Source organism: Cucumis sativus, chromosome 1 (genome assembly GCF_000004075.3).
Source record: "Cucumis sativus cultivar 9930 chromosome 1, Cucumber_9930_V3, whole genome shotgun sequence".
NCBI lineage: Eukaryota > Viridiplantae > Streptophyta > Magnoliopsida > Cucurbitales > Cucurbitaceae > Cucumis > Cucumis sativus.
In genome coordinates, this window is record NC_026655.2 from 17,448,740 (window position 1) to 17,470,022 (window position 21,283).

A 21,283-nucleotide genomic window follows, 5' to 3' on the forward strand; every position below is an offset into this window, starting at 1 on the left:
AACAAAAAAAAAAAAAAAAGAAGAAGAGAGATATGACGAAATTACTTTTGTGTAGAGTAGCGAAAGAAAGTGACGGAGTATGACAACAACATTTTAAAATTTTTTTGATGGCTTCTTTCTCCTTTATTTTTGTTTGCTTCCCTTCTTTCCCATTTCAACTATTTAGAGGGATAAGAAATTATAGATTTGATGAAATAAGAGATAAAAGTAAATCTTGGTTGATTTCTTTTTTTTTGTTAAGGTATTTGAATGAATTTTTTAGTTGAGATCTTCAAATATATTTTATTAAGAAATTAAGTATTTGTTTTAACAAATATGTACGTATATTTTTAATATACCACATAAATTAAATTATTTTTATTTATTTATGTATATATATATATATACACAAAATTTGAAATAAAATAAAATTTTAAATTAAATCCAAAATTCACCTAATCTCATACATTATTTTAATCACACTTATGCATAGTGTGATTAATTTGTCATATTAACTGAAATCATAGTCAAGAACAAATCACTTAGTATTTTTTGTTTCAGCTTATCGTTTTTGAGACTCGTCCACCCATACACGTGCACTAATCTCGAAAGGGGGCATTTGTTGAGTAATAAATTTCGGCCAATTAAATTTTGCCACATCATCATAACAAATATTCGATAATTATATTTTATTGGATTTTGATAATTAAGTTTACTCAATCCAACCCAATTCAAACTCAACAAGCAGACGGACCCAAGCCCAATAAAGCAAATGAACCCAAACCCAAGTCCAAACCCAATAAGGCAAATTGGCCTAAGCCTAAACCCAACAGGCAAATTGGTCAAAGTCCAATCCCAACAAGCAAATGGGTCAAAGCCCACCTAAAGCCCACAAATTTTCTCTATAAATAGAAACATTTGTCATTCATTTGAGGGGGAGGTCTCTTGTTGAAGGAAGAATTGAAGCTCTAAAGAATTGAAGATTCAAACTTCTATAAAGCTCTCAAGACGTGTAAGTTTTTATCAACTTCGAGATCATCGTCTTTTGAAAGATTGAAGACTTGGAAGATCAAATTTTCCTTGAATTTCAGAAGACTGAAGCTCAAATAGACTTGCAATTACATCTTAGTGACCGAAGATCAAGAAATTCTAAGTTTTTAACTTTTATTCGAGAGAAAGCATCAAATGAATAAATACTAGAGATTGTATTCACAGTATTCATCAATATACAAATTTCAATTCCACGAAATACGTTTCTTCCGAAATCTCGTGTGAACAATTGCAAACAAAAATGAGAAGTAATAATACGAAAAAAATTAATAATATAAAGAAGATAAAAATAAATCGGAAAGAAGTATTTTAAAATTAATACTACAAGAAAGAACTGAAAAATCTATCTTTTAATCAAAATTCAAATAAGCAAATATGAAATTTATAAAAAATTAATTGGCTTGTTAGGCTTTTCTTAAATTACTATACACGCCTAAATATTCAGTACTTAAATTACTATACACGCCTAAATATTTATTACTTTTTGTTATATTTAGAAATTTACTATGTAATTTTGTAATTGATTTTATTTTCTACTCGAACACCAAAATGTATTTTTTAAAAGTCTTTTCTTTTATCTTCAACTTTTGGTAATTTTAAAAACAAATTTTTTATTAAAATAAAAAAGTGAATACTTATTTTTGAAAAGTTAATTTTTTTTTAAAAAAACAAATATTGTCTATTAGTTTGGAAGGGAGGAAAATCAGTATGCAAATAACTGCAATAGAGCAGACGAGGATGGACACGTGGAATAGTGATAGTGGTTGAGATCCAGGGCGGTTTTTGTATAAATTCCCCGATCTGTAATTTAGAAATGGGTTTGCAAAAATGGGATCCCAGGCCAAAATGAGCATCAGAATCCCTTCCACCGCCAAAAGCGCCGGCGAAGGGGACGGCGTGTTGGGGCACTCTCACTCATGTTCATCAAAAGGCCAATGCCTCTGTTCCCCCACCACTCATCCCGGTTCCTTCCGGTGTCGGCTTCACCGTTCCAATTCCTTGCCATGGAGTAGGCAGTCCAAATCCACCGCTGCATCGGCCGACGCCTCTAACACCTCAGATCTCTCTCCAAAGTCAGTTGAATCTGCTTGATTTTTCAGTTACCATCTATCGGCCGAAACAACAAATAAAGAAATCCTCTGTAAATATTTATGTACTCCTCTCGCTCTCTCTCTCTGTTCTCACTCCACTCTTAAAATTTATTACAAATCAAAGTCGGTTTATGTGTGTCTGTTTTGTTATGCTTTCATTTTAGTTTTTACTCAATTTTCTATAATTGAGATTTCAGATTTCCTTTGTTAATGTTAATGCTTCTTCTCTCTGTTTCTGCCGTTTCTCTACTTTTTTAACTCTTTTTTTTTTTAACTTTTAATTTATATATACTTTTATGAGATGAGAAATGGAACTTCATGGAAATAAATTATTTATTCATTATTCATTTGCTAATTATTTAAGAACTAACCGCACATGATTATCACATCAAGTAGCACTCAAATTAGATTTCTAAAAATAAAAATATCTGAAGAGTTATTGCAAATATATAACCAAATCAAACTATTTTAATAAAAGTGAAATTAACTCAAAAAAAGAAAAAAAGAAAAAAAAAGGAGAATGAAACATTTCTTTTTAAACAGTCAAATATTGAAACTATTTATAAAATTCATTCCACCTCACTGATTTGATTAGAAAAATATTGAAACTATTTATAAAATTCATTCCACCTCACTGATTTGGTTAGAATTTTTTTGTCATCAAGATAAAAATAAAAATATCCTAAATGATGAAAATATTTTAAAAATTTAATAACTTTTTTAGATAAAATAAAAATTGACAATCGAAAATCGAAATCTGAAGAAATTAAAGTTGAAAAGTTATTTTAAATGATAATTTTTAAAAAATATTATAAAATAATGATAAAATTTTTAAAAATATTTATAAATATAATAAAATAACGATAAAACTTATGAAAACATTTATGAATATAATAAAATTTGTATAGATGAAGATTAGTATATGTACGTATATCCATATATTGAGAATGATATATGATAATAGATTGGAGGTAGATTGTGATATATATATATTCTTATTTGAAGTTTTGTAAATAAAAGAGTTGATTGTGAAAATGAAAAAGGAGATGTAAGAAGGGGTTTAATGATAAGCATTTTGTTGAGAAGTGGCGTGTAGGAGCGTGGGTGATGGTGACAGAGGAATGGCATCTTGTGATTGGACTGTCACCTACATCTCTCTATTTTCCTTTAATTAACTCATTTTTAATTGTTAGTTTCATAATTCTTTAGGCGAAACCCACCCCGGGTGTATATTATTAGGAGGCGAATCATATAATGGATGTTATTGTTTTTATTCTTTTCTTTAAGTTGTGGCCCATCGGGGCAATACCCTCTAAACCTTATTTTCTACCATTTTCAACATAATATTAATACTTTACATAAATTTAATCAAATGTTTTTCATCTATTTATTTATTTATTTATTCATTCATTTATTATTATTACTATTTTTATTAAGTTAAAGAGGACGAGAGAAATGGGCCACAACATAGTGTATGGATGGATCCATCATCCATAGGCTATATCTTGTCTTCCACTAAGTCTACAAGATTTGATCGTGAAATTGAAAATGACAAAGTGAACAATGAAGAAAATCTCCAACATAATCTGTTCAAACTTGAATTCATCTCACCTATAAGAAAAAACACCAAAAGAATATTTATATTCTATCCTTCTTCCTAAGGTCTAAACACGTTATAAAATAATTTGAATCCACCCGCCACCTATTCTATTATTCTCCTCATTGCACAAGATATATAATGCCAAAAACACTCCAAATAATCACACCAAACCCTTGTTCAATAGTATCGTATATGGTAGATGGATTTCGTCATCTAATTCTAAGTCAAATAAATTATCAAATCACACATCAAATCCTAGTTTTAGTGATAAATCTGGATCGAACTTAAAAAGCATTCTGATTCTTCAAACAAAATAATTTTCTACCCTAGAAAATGGAACGTGAGACAGATTTGAGTTGAATTTAGTGAGAAGAAAATTAAATTACAAAGAAAGAGGTGAAATTCTATGTCAAAAGATTCTAGCTTGACTTTGATGAATTTTCCCTAGTCTATCATTTGAACATACTTTATCATCACAAAATTTCAAAATTGATTACAACTAATTAATTCAATTCAATTGAAAATGCCAATTGAATTGTTCTAACCACCCAATCAATAATAACCGAATTGATGACACATGCAATATTTATACTAATTGCATTAAGCACAAGGGCACGTTTCCATGCATCCTAGCTAATCACTCGATGTTTTAATCCTATGTTAATTAGAACAGTGCATACACAACTTTGTTTGCAAGCCAATCTAACCTATTGCTTCATTCGATAATCATGCAATCAGAAAGAATTACATAAGAAATAAGCAAACAGCATATCATCCCATTGCATCCGTAACATGAATTAGTCATCATAGTTAGAATTGATAAGCCACACTGCAAGAAAATTCGTATCAAACATCATAAATGCATAGAATAAAGGGAAATCCTAAGCAACCCAAGCTAAATAACGGTACCTTCATGGACAGATCTATTAAGGGGTTAGGGGGGACAATTCCCCCTCACATTCCCAATTTTTTATATTTTAATATTAATTTTGAAGTGTTAAATTACAATATATATTAAATATTGTATTATTTTTATTATATTTTGCTTTTGGTATAGTGGTTGTGCCCCTTTAAAATACCGATGACTTGGTTTCAAATCTCATCGATAAAGCATCTACAAAATCGTTGTGGTGTTATAGCATTAAGGTACATGCTATGTAGATAACATTGGAGCACCCCCAACATCAGACCTTCTCAAATAAGGCATTTTCTGCCTTCTAGTGCCTTGCATAGCTTCTTTTGCCGAAATATTTGCCCCAACTTGCCTTGGTTGATGTTATTCTTCTATGTATTTACTTAAATTAGTTTCAAATCCACACCAATACCAAATTCTACTTTCAAATATAATCGTTCAACACCTATAACACAATCAAATAAAATCGTAAAATTAGATCACTAAATGAGTTTGAGTTGAGTGAAAATGGATAATGTATTTAAGATGCTATCAATATGATTATTAAAGTTTTAATTTCGAATGAGCCTTTGTGGATCAACAATTATATTTTAAAGTTTTGTTCCCGTCATTTAATTTTAAATTTTAAAATTTTGAATTTTAAGATCTGCATTTTAGAAATGTCTTAAAAAAATTAAGCCAAAATGTGAATGCTAAAAAAAATATAAATTTTGAAATTTAAAATTTGGCTAAAATTTCAACATTTTGCTTAAAAACAATGCAAAATATATAGTAAACAATTAAGAAGGATATTTAGACTTAGTTTTTAAAAACCAAAACTGATAACAAAATAGTTACAAAGTTGGATCAAAATTGTACCAATGGTATTCAATTATATATCAATTCTTAATAAGTTTAGGGTTTGGTAGAACAAAGATAGTGTGACGTTAAGGGATGAATGATCTTGAGTTGAATTTTGAGCTTTTGTAACTCCATTTTCTAATTAAACATGATATTCAATCAAACATAGTGTAGTAAGTGTTATTTATTAGTATTATTGTTGCAAGGCAAACCCTAAAGTCTATGTGTGTCCAAGCCCAAAGGATAATAGAAAATGGCATGGGAGCACACATCCCAAAAGGGAAATATTAATATCTCAAAGTTCGGGTTGACTAGTTGAGCTAGTAAATTTATACCAATTGAGAAACAAATGAGTTGAGGCTGGACTAAGACCTTGTAACTTCAAGTACCTAAAACGTTGCCTAACACTTATATCGTCACACGTGATTGTAGTAGTGTGTTAGAGAAGATATTTTTAAATAGACTCATTGGATGACCATCTCATAGCAGTAAGTAAGTAATCTCCAAATGAGAGACTCGATCAACCTTACTACTATTTTTGTGTTTGGTTAAATTAATCACTTATAGTACTAACTTAAGCATCTAAGACCAATAGGCTCAATACCACAAATGCGAGAATCTCTAACACAAGTTAGTGTCAGGATTTATGCCTTAAAGCCTTGTAGTTAATTAGTTATTTGATATAATATTTAATTATTTTAAATATGCAATAGTTGATTATTCATTTCAGAAAAAATTCAAGGTTATCTCATCAACACCTTGAAACAGTTTATAGTGGACCGTGTTTTAAGTAATAACCTAAAAGGTTTATAGCATATGGATTAAGATGGGGTGTCTTATCTTGGTAAAACTATAGATACGATATCCAATTTGTAATGTCAGAAATGTTGTAAATATTGCAAGTGTTGAGATATATGCCTTAAAGTCTTGTAGTTAATAAGTTATTTTAAATTATTGATTAATTGTTTTATAAGCAATCATCCATTAAAAAATTTTCGAGGTTGTTTTATGTAAATTAAACAGGTATGTGGTTAACATACAAGGATGTATGATGTTTAAGAAATAACAAAAAAGGTATGTAGTAAAGGGATAAGATTGAGTGTCTTATTCTGATGACACTAGTTAGGGCGCTTAACTTTTCCTTGCATCACTAGCCAAAATGCATACTTCATCGATAATGCCTAATAATTATAATTTAGTTCTTATAGCTTCCTTCTTCTCAACCCTTTCATTTCATAATGCGGGTTTTACATTTTCCTCCTTCTTTAAGAATTTCATCCTCGAAATTTTTCCTTCTCCTTTCCTTTTCTTGAACTTGACTCTCCTTGTCACACCCTGTCCCGCATACCTTTTTGCTTTTCTTGCGAGACGTGGTGCAATTTAAGCATCACAACACAATTAAATACCAAAGATACCCATCTTAAATCTTTTACCTTGTTTAAACACCAAATACTTTAAATAATATGCTTTAGGAAGATTAACACACTCAACATAACAAAAACCTAAACTTCATTAACAACAAACATTTCATACATAGTATACAATACAACTTAAACTAAAACTTAAAATGCCTGACAGCTTCTCGCCTGGTAGGCTCTTTCCCTCCCCTCCTCTTACTCGACCTTAACGCCAAATCCTGGAAGATAAAATTTTAAAATGTAAATCTAAAAGACTTAGTGGATTTTATGAAAAAAATTTCAAAGTATCCTTTGATAAATCATTTTCTCCAAATCATAAATTTCAACACAAATTAGTTTATCAATCAACACATCATTTCACAAAACATATCAAAACGCATGTAATCATTTTTACAATAGAATCAGATCAACTCGCAAATCACAGCAATATACATTTTGCATAAACGTGCATTATTCACAATCATTCTTTTTGCCAAGCATTCCGAATCATTCTCTACACTTGGTTTCATTACCTTGCGTTTAGACTACTATATTAAAATCATCCAAGAACATACAGATTCATCCTTGTTGCTTAGGCCGCCTAACAGAATGCAGTTCTTTTCTACATTGACCAACTTCACTCCACCATGCAGGCCTTTTCTACATGGCTGCCTTTAACCTTATGTGCACATAACAGTTAGCTCATTCAAAGGAAGCAACTAATGGTTTAAACAACATTTTATAATCATTTAAATCGCAATAATCTAAATCATACTTTAAACATTATAAAACATGTTTGAAACATATAAGCTTTTCATATAAATCTTTTCATATTTGAAATCCTCATTCAATCATCATAGCTTAATAGAAAAATGTTACTTTTAAGAAAATATCACTCACAATACTACTTCTTCTTCTACTTCCCACGTAGCCTTCTCGCAGAAACAAAATAGCAGTAGTTCAACACTTCAAAATTTCAAAAAGCCTCCCTTACTTAGTGACCAAAATCCTTTATTATACTACTCTTTAATCTGGATTAGTCATCATCAAATCCTTGTCAACTTGCTAGCTCCTACTTAAAACCTCACACGTGTAATTAATATTTATCTTAGTCATGCTTAAATCATTAATCTTACACGTTAACCCCTGTCAAATCATATTTGACATTTTCTCGCCAAGCCTTTCTTCTCAACTAATTCCATTCCGCGAATAGCTTTAACCACTTAACATAACTTTCGAAGGTCTTAACGCGTAAATCTTCTCGTGAACTACTCAACTTTCTCACAAAGACTCTTTCTCATGTAAACACCTAGACTTCATAGGTCTTATTACAAATCAATCTTTTCTCAAAGCTTCCTCACGAACTATCATCTTAATCGCGTAGACTGACCAAAACGTGTTTGTCTAAATCGTCAAAATTGAACACTTGAGCAAATTTTACTTCTTATACTCAAATTAGAAGCGGGTCTCACACTCCTAGCATTGCTTATTGCATTGAGTGAGACATTGCTCCTTGTTGCTAAACACCTTGCTTTGGTTTTCCTTGACATTCCTTCAAATAATGCCCTTCTTCTATGCATTTAAAGCAAATAATTGTACTTCTTCGACATTTACTCGTATGCCTTCGACTGCACTATGCACACTGAGGTTTATGAGTACTACACTAGAATGATTATGTGCAACGTATTTTCATCCTTTTGTTTCCTTTACTTCCTTGTTTCTTACTTTTTTTCTCATTTTGTTCTTCAACTCCTTCACTATCTTCTGTCGTCTGGTTTGAATCGATACTTGTTCTTTCTTTCTTACTACTTTCTAAATTGTTCTATACTTGTGACGCGACCTCTACCAACTCTGAAAATTAACACCATATGATACTAGCCATTATTGATGTCCTTATTTTCTGCTTGAAACCTCTCTGAAAATGCCTACATCTCTCCTTCTTCTCCGAGTTCCACCACTTTCAGTGGATACTTTGCCAACTTTGTAAACTTCTTTTCAGACTCCATCACTATCATCTTTGCTCTGTACCAAATGCAAAAGTTCACTACAAGAAAAGAGGTATCTTTTGACGCACAAAATCGATGGGAGATAAACAAAAAAGTATCAAAAAAGGATCTCTCGACGCATAAACGCACGTCGGGATTAGAGTCAGACAAAATGTGTCGAGAGTGGATCTTTCGACGTACAAGATTACAACGTCGGAAGATGTGTGTAAGATCTCCCAACGCTTAATCTTGGCATCGGGAGATTCTCTCTATATATTTTTTAGAAATACCTTCCATTATTAAATGGAAGGTATTATGTATCTATGAAAAGCCTTTCCCAAAAAAAAAAAAAAAAAGTATTTTGGAATTAGTATTACTTTCAAATTCATTCAAAGTTAAAGATTGCAAAAATTGAACTAGCCTTACCATTTTTACCTTGTAAGCTTAAGCATAATAGAACAAATCAAAGATGAACGTTTAAACTAACAGAACCAAAATGCAGATTCATCATAAAATCATAAAATAAAGAACAAAGTCTACAAAGCTAAATGAAAAAGAAACAAATAAATAAATCTATCCAGGTTAGCCGTCACACTGTTTTCTATGATTGGTGACCACTACGACATCCCTGACGTCAAACCCCAAACCCTAATGGTATCATGTCATGTATCATCTTTCCCTTCTTCTCAGATTTGTGAAGAAAGACAAATCAAACAAAGAAAAACAATGGTAAAAAGGGAGAAGGAGAAGGAAAAAGAGAAGAAAATAAGAAAAGAAAAGAGAAGGAATTAAGGAGAAAGGAGAAGGAAGAAGAGAAGAAAAGAAGAAAAAAAAAAAGAGAAGGGAAATATACGTCATAATGAGAAAAAAAAAGAAGAAAAGAAAGAAGGGGGAGTGAATTGACAGTCTTGAAATTTTAAAGAACTTCTCCCGACGTCGTTATGCATGGTGTCGAGAGAAGTTTATAATAAAAAATTATAAACTTCTTCTGATGTTGTTATGCATGGCATCAAGAGAAGTTAAATATATTAAAAGAATTATAGACTTCTTTTGACGCCATTATGCATGGCGTTGAGAAAAAATTATAATTTTTTATTAAATTACCTTATACTAACGTCATCTTATGTCGCCTTGGGATTACCAACATTTTTCGACAGAGCTTCTACGACATTAGAAGAAGCTTTTTTTCTGATGTCACTTATTCCGGCGTCTGTGTTGCACGTCGAAAAATACATATTTTCTTGTATAGATCATTATGTTTCTCCTCACGATAAGTTTTCATGTAAAACTTCTCATTAAACACCTTCCTTGAAACACTCACAGTTTAACTCTCATGTTTTTGCTCTTCGAATGTCCACTAGTCTTCTGCTGCATCTTGAAGTAAAAACACAACCAAGTCCACCTTCCTATCCTTGGGACATCGCATCACCCTAAAACATTTTTCTATCTTCTTAAGCCACTTCTCTACTTCCTCTAGACAGACTATTCCAACAGACTCTTATGCTCCCAAAGCTTTTAATCTTTCTATTCCAAATTTCTTCTCTGGATCTACTACCAAACTCTCTATCATATAACTCTTCTTCTACTACCCTCTTATTGCCTGGATAGACCAAATGAGCAGCTGGATCCATGGTAGGCTCAATGGTTGCATTTGATGTACTTCCAGATTGTCCTCATCTTCTTTCTTGCGGCATAACTCTTTTCTCTCATACAATAAACAACTTATGATCAAATAAAATTCTTGATAAAAAAAAATAATAATTCAACACCTCTAGTTTTATACAAACCTTTCATTCTTAAGCCCGCAAGATTCTAGACATCATGCTCTGATACCAAACTGTCTCACCCTTACTTAAAACGCCTTCCTCTTGCATTCCAGATGTGGTCACAACTTGAACAACCCCACACTGCTAAGTGAAATGCTAAAATGTCCGAGCTTAGACTTAAACTCAACTTCCTAAAAACATGCACAATGTTAAGAAATAGTGCACTTGAAACATACAATAACTTAACGGCTCTAGTTTAAGTTTATGTAAAAGTGTTGTTTGTATATGCATTAGGTTGTTTAAAAATAATTAAGTCGGTAACTTATTATTAAGTTTGAAGTACACTATTTCTTAACATTGTGCATATTCTTAAGAAGTTGAGTTTAAGTTACGTTTAAGCTCGGACGTTCTGGCATTTTACTTAGAAGCTTTAGGACTGTCCAAGTCGGGACCACACCTAGAACACAAGAGGGAAGGTGTTCTTGGTGAGTGCGTGACATTTTCATTTAATTAATTCGGTTTAAGATTGTATCAAGTTTTACTAATGCTTATGGAATATGGTGGACAACATGGTAAGTTTGAAAATACTACAATCATTTTCTATTTAACAAATGGTAAAATTTAGTATGATTTGTTATTTTTGGGTAATATTACCTCCGTTGTTATTTTGTATGCTGTCATACTTGACCATGCGTATACGGTTCGTTCTGACGTGTAAATCATTGATAGGCTAAAGCTCCTACCTTAACCGAGGGTACAACAGAGTGTTTGGGTACAAGCATAACAAAAGTCAGTCCCCATTTTAATTCTAATTCTAATTCTCCCTAAGCTTTGGCAAACAAACATGACCTCCAGCTCCGGGGACGATTCGGTCCCGGTGCCCTACACTCTCATTCCCTCAAATGCTGCGCAACAAAACGTCGTCGTTTTATCCCTCTACCGTCCCCCTCCATGCCGACACCGCCGCCTTCTCCGCCTCTGTGCCTTCTACTCTGCCGCCTTCCTCCTCCTCTTCGCCGTTGCTTTTCTTCTTTTTCCCTCCGATCCCTCCCTCCAACTTGTCCGTTTGAAACTCAATCGCGTCAAAGTCCATTTGGTGCCTGTTGTTTCTCTTGACCTTTCTTTTTCTGTTTCTCTTAGGGTTCGCAATAAGAACTTCTTCTCTCTTAATTACAATTTCCTTGGCGTTTCCGTTGGCTACCGGGGAAGACGACTTGGATATGTGAGCTCTGAAGGCGGTCGAGTTTCTGCTCGAGGTTCTTCTTATGTGAATGCCACTCTCGATTTGAATGGGTTGGAGGTTGTTCATGATGTCTTGTACTTGCTTGCGGATCTGGGGAAGGGTATTATTCCCTTCGATACGGAGACCGATGTGGAAGGATCCATGGGGCTCTTCTTTATCAAAATCCCGATTAAGGTAATGTTGATTTTGTTTCTGTTTTTGACTATATATATCAAATCTTTAGTTGGAATTGTGAATTGCTTCTATGTTGATTCGTTTTGTTTCTTTGATTAGCTTGCAATCATTGAATGGGTGAACAGTAGTAGGAGCCCATTTCTTTGCAAACAGCACGATGCAATTAATGCTTATTCTCTATTACACGTTGCTTAGAGTAAAAGTTTGGATAATTGAAAAAGGACACCCAACTTTGTGGTTGACTCTTTGGATGTCTAGTAGCGAACCCATTTCATGGTCCTGCAAGTTGCAGCAGTCCTAAATCATGGCCAAAAGTATCGGCCATTTGATAACCTTTTGGTTTTTGACCTTTTGTTTGGATAAGAAATAATTTCATCGGTGAACGAAATATTTAAAGAGTAGAAGAGGGACAAACTAATAGAGATATCACGCATAATCAATACAAAGGCAGAATCCTATCTGAAAGATACAAACATAGATGTAGAAAGAAGGGATAGTAGAGATATCACGCATAATCAATACAAAGGCAGAATGCTATCTGAAAGATACAAACATAGATGTAGAAAGAAGGGATAGATAAAGATATAAGTCAATTTTGTGTCTTTTTACACCGTTTCTTTAAAGATATAAGACACTTTTGTTTCTCTTCACACAATTTCTTTAACATGGGTTTTTTCAATGTAACAATCCAAAAGAGACTTTGGTTTTTTATCATCATTGAGTGAACTTTGGTTTTTGATCCATGATCCGTTGAGTGGACTTTGGTTTTTGATCCATGATCCATTGAGTGGAGTTAATAAGGGGAAGTAGAAAAAGAAAGGAAGATGGAGTTGTTCCATAAATGACACCTTTAATAATGTTTGCTATAGAAGATTGGAGTTGTTCGATGTTTGCTATTGAAGTTGAAATGTTTACGACAAACGGTATCTAATGTTAAACAGTGTCTAATGGTCTAACAGGAGAAAGGAAACAAACGGTGTCTGTGTCTAATGGTCTAACAGGAGAAAAGAAAAGGAGAAAAGAAAAGGAGAAAAGAAAAGAAGTAGTGTTTATAAACTTAATTTAAAAAATTTAAATCATATACCTTTGCCTTTGTGCCCTTTACTGGACCATTTTTGTGCTACCGAAGAAGACTAACCTTCTGGATTCTAAACTTGAACCTTGCCGTTGGTTTGATTATTGCCTGCCTATTCCTACAGTCCATATGATTATAAGAATGTCATCTTCTGCTATTGGCGTTCTTGTATAGATTTGAAATGTTTTTTTTGTGGGATGTGCCATCCGAGTTAAAAAAAACATCGGACTCTACCCTTCACTGCCCTCTTTCCCGAACTTGACTATTTAGCTAAATAGTTATAAACATTCACGAGGCTTTGTAATAATTATAATGTTGTGTTAGTGGAATGTGATTTGAATTAAAAAAAGTACGTCTTCCTCATCCTCACCCCACCCACCTGTCATTCTGTGGGCTCTTTCGCCAACTTTACTATTCAGAATTAATATTTACAATGCGGTGTTCTGTTGTTTTAATGGTGTTTCTTAATTCTCGTCAGGCAAGAGTGTCATGTGAGGTACTTGTGAATACAAATAACCAGACAATTGAACATCAAGATTGCTACCCTGAGGTGAAAATTCATCATGCTGCTCACTTTTGTATTGATATTTCATATTTCTGCCTAAATTTCAACCTCACAGCCCCTGGGATCCTTTTTCTTGTATATGCAGTGAAGGGAAGAAGGAAATTGGGTTTTCATTGTTACTTTTGTGACACGATGTTGAAGCTGGAAAGTGGGAACTCCTCTGATGTTGCTGAATTTGGCTGTAAATATCAATTGCAGAGCGTTTGGGGCTCATTGTCATATGTAGGATTTGATAGAAAAAGGAAATGGTAAATACCTCTGTGGATTACTACTAGAAAAACTTTGTTTTTCTCAGTTGGACACGAGTTAAAGTTCATTTATGTGTAATAGTACACGTGTGGCAATTGCTGCCATTGCAGCGATGAGGGTAAAATCTGTTTTACTTTTACTCATGCTTTCGTGTCCATTCACTTGGAGAGTTTCTGTATCCATGCTGGGAAGGAATTGTTGAATTTAATATTACTGTGTTCTATCCTATTGAATATTGTTCAGTGAATCCAATGTGAATGGCCAGCAGTGTTACTAAAGAAACAAGATAGTATATTTATAAAGAAGAAAGAAGGAACCTGAGTTGAAAATACTGCTAAATAGACCCTTAAATCTGATGGTTTTCCTACCGGTCGTACAAAGGTTTCATGGAATTCAAATGGCTGTCCTCATTGTCCTCGTGGACATTCCTAATGCTCTCTATCATGAGATCAAGTACGTAATTGTATGGTTGGTTCAAAATATTAGGTGGATATTAGAAAGTAGGGTTATATAATTTTTGATTGATTTGTTGGTTCCTACTCTCTCGGAAAAACCTCACACTAATTTTAGATCAACTCTTCTCTTGTCGTCATTCTCGTCTTTTCTCTCTCTTCTCCATTAACATTTTATCCATAAAATTTTTAACATTGAAAGAAAATTCAAATTCAAATTCATAATTGAATTTTTAACATTTTTTTAGAACATCCATAGGGTAACGAACGGATCTTCCTTGGTTTTATATTTTTATTTTTTTAACACACAAATGTTCACATACATACACAGTAATAACGTAAACTCGAAAATGGGCATTCCACCTATATAACTAAAATTCAACCTCTCAAAATATCCAAGTGGAAATTGGACTTCTATAGAAAAAGAAAATTAGTTCCAAAAACCTTAACCAAGTTAAAAAGCCACAATTAATATTCATTCATTTGCAATTCCATACGATCTCAATTATGAATATATGTGTCTATATATCTATATATATGTATATATATAATACACACAAACTCATTCATATTATTTTTTACAGACACCACAAACAGTAATTACTTATCGTTCGTCAATATTTTACCCTCCGCCGGTCCATTTTTAACCGTCCTCCGCCGTGCAACCCAAACATACTCATTTCTGTGTAGCCTGCAACGAAACGACCCTGGGTGCCTTGTCGGCGAGCACAAGCACCGCCTTTTCCCCGACTCATCACCGCAACTCTCAATCGCCGGTGTCGCGTCCTCCGCGGGTGTGGTCTGAAAGAGAACCCAATTGCATTGCAAGGACGAAAAGTCCCTGCGAGACAGGAAATGGTGTGGGTAACACATTATTTTTTGTTATTGTTGCTCTGCGGCTTTCTAAAATTGTAATGCGTGTTTTATGTTTTGAGTATTTGATACTGCAATGAGTTATCTTGTGTGGATTGAAAAGAAAAGAATATGTGGAGTTGGAGTTTTATAAGTGAGGCATGAAGCAAAGGTGTTGATTGACAATGCCAAAGAGGATTTTGGATGGATTCCCATCATAAAAACTCCTTTCCTTTTCCTTTCTCTTTTCTTTAATTGTCCTTGTTCTGTGTGCCAAATATTCTATCAAAAATTAAAGGTTTTGTTCTCCGCCTTCATAAATCTGTCTTGAATATCAGTCAATCTTCCTCTTTATCAAGAAACTTCATCTTATATATTTAATACTTTCATGTATTTTGTATGACATAATTGAAATGATGAATCACTTTGTACGTCAGGTGGAACACATTAAGTACCAATGATTGACGTAAATTTTTGTTTACCCAGGTCTACTTTTGATGTATTATTTATATCAAATTACTTAACTATATTTTTTGTTTAAAAAGAACAACAATATCTTGGTTATTTATCAAATAAATAACTAAGCTAAGAAACAAATTGATTATTTCTCAAACTAATATAGAGCATAATGTCTTTTTAATTTCTTTGTCAAGGGAAGGGTACGTGAGAAAAGAATCTAATTCTCTTCTTCCCCTATCAGAATAAAAGTTTAATCACTTCACCTTTTTTGTTTTCCTTTTGTTCTTCTTTACGGCGTATATAAGGAATCGTTATATTTTATACTTTATGTTTTAATTAGAGAACAAAGAGAGATTAGAGTAATATTGAATAGCTAAGCAAAACAGTTAGATATCCAACGTCAAGTTATTTTGATCAGCAAATGAGGAAAAAGTAGAAGAACAAAGTGCTAATTAATTCTAAAGTAATGTGGAGAATAACGTAAGCTTACAAACACTTTCATGAACTTTGATTCCTATATACTATTTAATATAATTATGATTTTTTTAATTAAAAAAACAATGACTTACTATTGTTTTGACACCTTGAATTATCGAAGTTTATGTAATTGATAAAAGAAATTCGGTTGAAAAATAGGTGCAACCTTTCTAGTTAAGTAATATAGAGATGAACAATATCTATATCTTTAGACGAGAATCAAATATTAATTGATCTCCACCTTTATCATCAGTTAATTTTTATTTGGTATTGATCTTATCACCTTTATTCTTCTTAATTTTTATTTGGTGAGAAAAAAGATGGTGACTAATCTGAGTAAGATTGTAGCTACATTAAATTGAGAATGATGATAAATAATAAATGAGAGAATAACACACACCGTGGTTTTACCATGAGAAATTCCTCAAAATATTTTACGGTAAAAATTACAAATAGAGATAGAAGAATTCTACTCGGTTGTAGAGATGACATGATAGAACGAAAAATCTAGTTGGTCAATTAAAATCGACTAAACCAAAGGTGGTTGGTTGTAGATAAGGAGAGATTAGAACAAAGTTGACTGATCGGACCAACCAATAATTGGTTTTTACTCATTCGTGGTCAGGTCAGTCTGGATATTTACTAAGCTGACCGTAGTTGGTTCGTTGTCAATTTAGTTAAATAACCGACTATATCAATGTTCATCAATATTCAATTTTCTGAATCTGCACCTATTTATAGTCTAAAGATATTTAGTATGAAGTCTAATTGCTCAAAATTCATCATTGATCAACAATATGGAGAATCTAAGGGTCACATATCTTAGATAAAGTATAAGTTGTGATCATTCAAGTTATCTTAAATATAATTTAAATGATTAAATGAAAAAATTAAAAGAATTTCTATTTAAATGGTTAATCTTCAAGGAAAATTTGGAAATTAATGGCAGCATTCTTCAACTTTTCTAGAAAAAGAAAATAATATCTAATGCTGTATAATAATTTATGAAAAGTGCATGAATCCAAGACCATTTTTCAATTCTTTTTCTTCTTCTTTGCCTTTATTTTCTTCTTAGGCCTACTATTAACTTATTCATATTATTAATTTTCTTCGTATTTTTACTTATTATTTGCAATTTCTTCATTTTCTTTTTTAAATTTTCTTCCTTCTTTCTTCATATATCTCATTCTCTTTTTCTTCTTCTTCATCCAAAATCTAAATTAAACGATATTGATATAAGATCTAAACAATCGTGTACCAATATTCAAGTGATCGGTTGTCTGGAAAGACAGAGATAAACAACTATCACTAACAAATTATTTAGCTTTGATACAATATCATTTAGACTGGGTACAAGATCGTTTAGACTGTGTATACATAGATACAAGATCATTTATATTTGATTATACTTTTGTTATTTCAGATTGTGAGCTTGTGAAACTTTTTTCTTTTTAGGAAGTAAATATTTTCACGCAAATCTTTTTTTTATTCCCCAATCCTTGCTGGTTTGAATTTAAATTAGACAAATATGAAATTGTTTTTAAAATTGAAATAACAAAGAAATGAGTAGCTCCTTTGTTCCAGGAGAGTAAGGAGGCATGTTTTATGACATAATTATTCCAATCCTTTCAATTGAACTTATGAATTGTTGGCAGTCAATTAATATAGACTCTTAAATTCTTAGATGTATATTAAATGAACGGGTGTGTGTATAGTAAAGTGTTTGAATAAGTGAATTTAAGAGGTAATGGGGAGTTTTCCCCAATTTTGAGAGTCATTGCTGACTGGTTTCCTAGTCAGATATTCTATAAGGATAGTTCTTTTGTTTGTTTGTTTTTATTGCATGGAGTGTTGTGTGTAGGAATCTTTTAATTTGATTGATTGGGAAAGAACAAACAAATTAAAATACACTACTTTAAACTCACTTTATACACTTAATATTCATCACTTCATTTACCAAAAACGTGTCTATGTCTATGTCTAGTAAGAGAAAAAGAAAATTGTAGTAAGATCAAAATTACAAATATTTGGACAAGACTTTGTTTAGGGTTTTTAAAATTATTTTAATTTTATTTTTGAAATGCATCCAAGCTTATAATTTTCGTGAGATGTTTTAATTAATTTCTTTTAAAGTATGATGAGACCTAGATATTATTCAAGGATAATGTAGATGTGATCCTCGAGTTAGGTAAAATAAAAAAAAATAAGAAGAAATTCATGGATTTTTGTTTTCTTTTTTTTTTTTTTTACAAGAAAACATTTCATCAATAAAATGAAAAAAGTGGCACAAAGACTATAGTTCTTAAAATGGTGGCCAATTTTGCATTAGTACCATAGATAACACAAGATCGAAATAAGATGTAAAAGAGAAAACAAAATTCTCAAGGAACCTTTTATTATGCTCCCCTCACAAATTTTAGAAGAAAGCCCAAAGAGCCAGACAAATCAAATTATCAAATTTTAGAATAAAATCCCCTACAGAATGATCAAGAGAATCTGTTAAATCATCAATAAGAGATCTTCCAGATAAAGTAGAAGAGGGGTCAATAGTCCATTTCCAAGAACCATGCACTAGGTGAAATCTAATAGAGGTCAATAATGCAGATAAAGAGGCGCATTACCTTCATTGTAATCTTACTAAGCCTTAGAATCAACAAGCCACAATTCAACAACAGTAATGTTAAGAAAACAAGTAAGCTGAAACAAATGAAGAAAGATAACAGAGAAAACACAACAATCAAACCATTGGTCCTTCCAAAAAGAGATGGTGGAACTTGCCCCAAGGCAATGCTGTGTGTATGAGAAGCAACAAGGTCAATATAGTTTGATAGATAAACCTTCACAGAGACTTAATAGACATACTAACAAATAGACATATCTATACACGTGGAGGAGAGTAATATTTAGCCAGAATGAGTTTTCACCACAAAGGTTCATGCTCATGTAAAAACTTCCAAATCCATTTGGCCAATAGTGCAGAATTTCGATGATGGAAATTATCAATGCCAAGACCACCAAGAAGCTTAGAATGCTGTGTAGTAGGTCAATTCACATTATGCAGACCATTCTCACCACAAGATCACATTGTGCATACCATTCTCACCACAAGATCCTTCCCAAAGAAAATCACAAATCAATTTATCTAAGCAGTTAACAACATCATCAGGAGCGTAAAAAGAGATAGTTAATATGTAGGGAAGCTAGAAAGAGTGGCTTGCATGAGAGTATGTTTTCCACCCTTGGAGAAATAGGCATATTTCCAGTTATGAATTTTACGTTGGATCCTCTCAATAACAAGTTCCCAGAAGGTTATCAAATAAGAATTGCCACCAAGGGGATCAGAAGACCAAGATAAGAAGCAGAATAATGACCCATTTTGCACCAAACAGTAGCCATCATCCAGTTCAAGATCATCCTCAGAAATGTCTATTCCAAGTAGCTCACTCTTGGACAGATTAATAGGCAATCCAAATGTTTATTCAAAGACATGAATGACCTTAAACAAGTGAGTAAGTGCAACACGACCAACAATAAAGAAAAGCAGTATCATAAGTAGATTCCAAGCGACATGAAACAAAATTAGAAGCACCAATTAGGTGAATAGCAATAGGGTCTTTAGATAGTCTACGGTCCAACAGATAAGTTAAAAAGTCAACCATCAAGATAAAAAGGAAAGGAGATAAGGGATCTCCTTGTGTGCTATCACAAGTGTAGATAATCTTACCATGTGACCTACCATTAATAATTATAGAAAATTTGGCGCTCAAAACCAAACCTTCCACCAACATCAAACCATCATGAAACCTTTAGCCGGAAGAATAACATCTAAAAGACCTCAATCAACAGTATCAAAAGTCTTTTCAGGGTCAAGCCTAATAACCACATCGTTCTTCTTATTATGAAGCCAAATCATCAACCAATTCATTTGCCATATGGGATGCATATAAAATTTGTCTATTTTCAACAAAAGCAAGTTGATTCAAAGCAATGGTGGAAGGAAGAACGTGCTTCAAGTAGTTTAATAAAACTTGAACAATAATATTATATGTATAAAGAATAAGGTTAATTGACCCCTAATTAGAGACCAACTTTGGATCAATTTCTTGAGAGGGAAATGTGTATATATATATATATATAAAAGTTTCATTAAGGAAAACATTGATAACTCTAAAAACAATCAATGATCATACTTATAATATCATTTTTTTATAGTAGACCAATTTTTTTTTAAAATTTTAGTTGTAAAACCATCGGGACCAGATGACTCATTAGCTCCTAAAGAAGAGACAATTGAGAAAAAATCTTCTTGAGAAGGTGGACGCTCAAGGTTAGTAGCCTTGGTAGTAGAAATAAGGCTTTAATTCACATTAGTAAGGAGGAACCATGAACCACGTTTCTCAGTAAAGAGCTTTATGTAGAAGTCACATAATTCACAATTTTTCCAATCTACGAGCCATTTAAGCTTGCAACATTGCTTTCATTAGATGTACTTTTGTGCTATTAAAAGTTCAATTTATTCCCTCAACAAAAGACAAGTAGGCAATCACTTTTTTGTAAGTTGATCTATATTATCAATGTTGTTCAACCCTCAAAGTTGAGAGATAAGTGAAGGTAATTTAGAGGCTTTGCACGGTTGAGTGTGGTTCCACATATGAAGAATTTTTTTAAAGCTTGAAGTTTCATCATCAAACCATGATCAGATCATCCACTTCTTGAGTTATTGGTCCACAAATGTTCAACAAGAGGTCGAAAAGATGGAATTTGAAGCTAAGCATTCTCAAAACCAAAAGAGCATGGGCCCCAGTCAATATCATCGACAATCAACGTGATAACTCCGTAAATGAGCTAGGTTTTCTAGGTTAAAACTCTCCAGATAAAAACATTTATGCATTAATTATCTTGTTTGATAGAAAATAATAATCAAGAGAAGCCAAAGTGTCCAATGTAACAAGAATGACTCAATTTTGAGCTAAAACAAGCGAAAATGAGCTAAAAGAAGATAAGGTTGCGCTTTTGTAAATATTTGACAAATGGTGTCGTCCCCAACAATATCGTGTCGAAGATCTGTGCCAAAAGACAGAATGCATCAAAATTCTGCAGTGCCATGACACTCTCA

The 21,283-nt window shown here is 32.5% G+C and overlaps 1 protein-coding gene across 1 annotated transcript; it reads left to right on the forward strand.

The window, feature by feature from the left end:
- The first annotated feature begins 11,283 nt into the window (after positions 1-11,283).
- On the forward strand, positions 11,284-14,191 carry LOC101219269. The gene is made up of 3 exons (XM_004148669.3): positions 11,284-12,038; positions 13,592-13,663; positions 13,764-14,191. The coding sequence occupies exons 1-3, from the start codon at positions 11,466-11,468 to the stop codon at positions 13,764-13,766; spliced, it is 648 nt and encodes a 215-aa protein (XP_004148717.1). The 5' UTR covers positions 11,284-11,465; the 3' UTR covers positions 13,767-14,191.
- Positions 14,192-21,283: the final 7,092 nt, after the last annotated feature.

What these genes read in the sequence shown, in the direction of transcription:
- LOC101219269 (XM_004148669.3), top strand. Translation starts at nt 11,466, where the DNA reads ATGACCTCCAGCTCCGGGGACGATTCGGTCCCGGTGCCCTACACTCTC. An exon ending in TTATCAAAATCCCGATTAAG is followed by an intron (nt 12,039 to 13,591) that starts GTAATGTTGATT and finishes AATTCTCGTCAG; the next exon opens with GCAAGAGTGTCATGTGAGGT.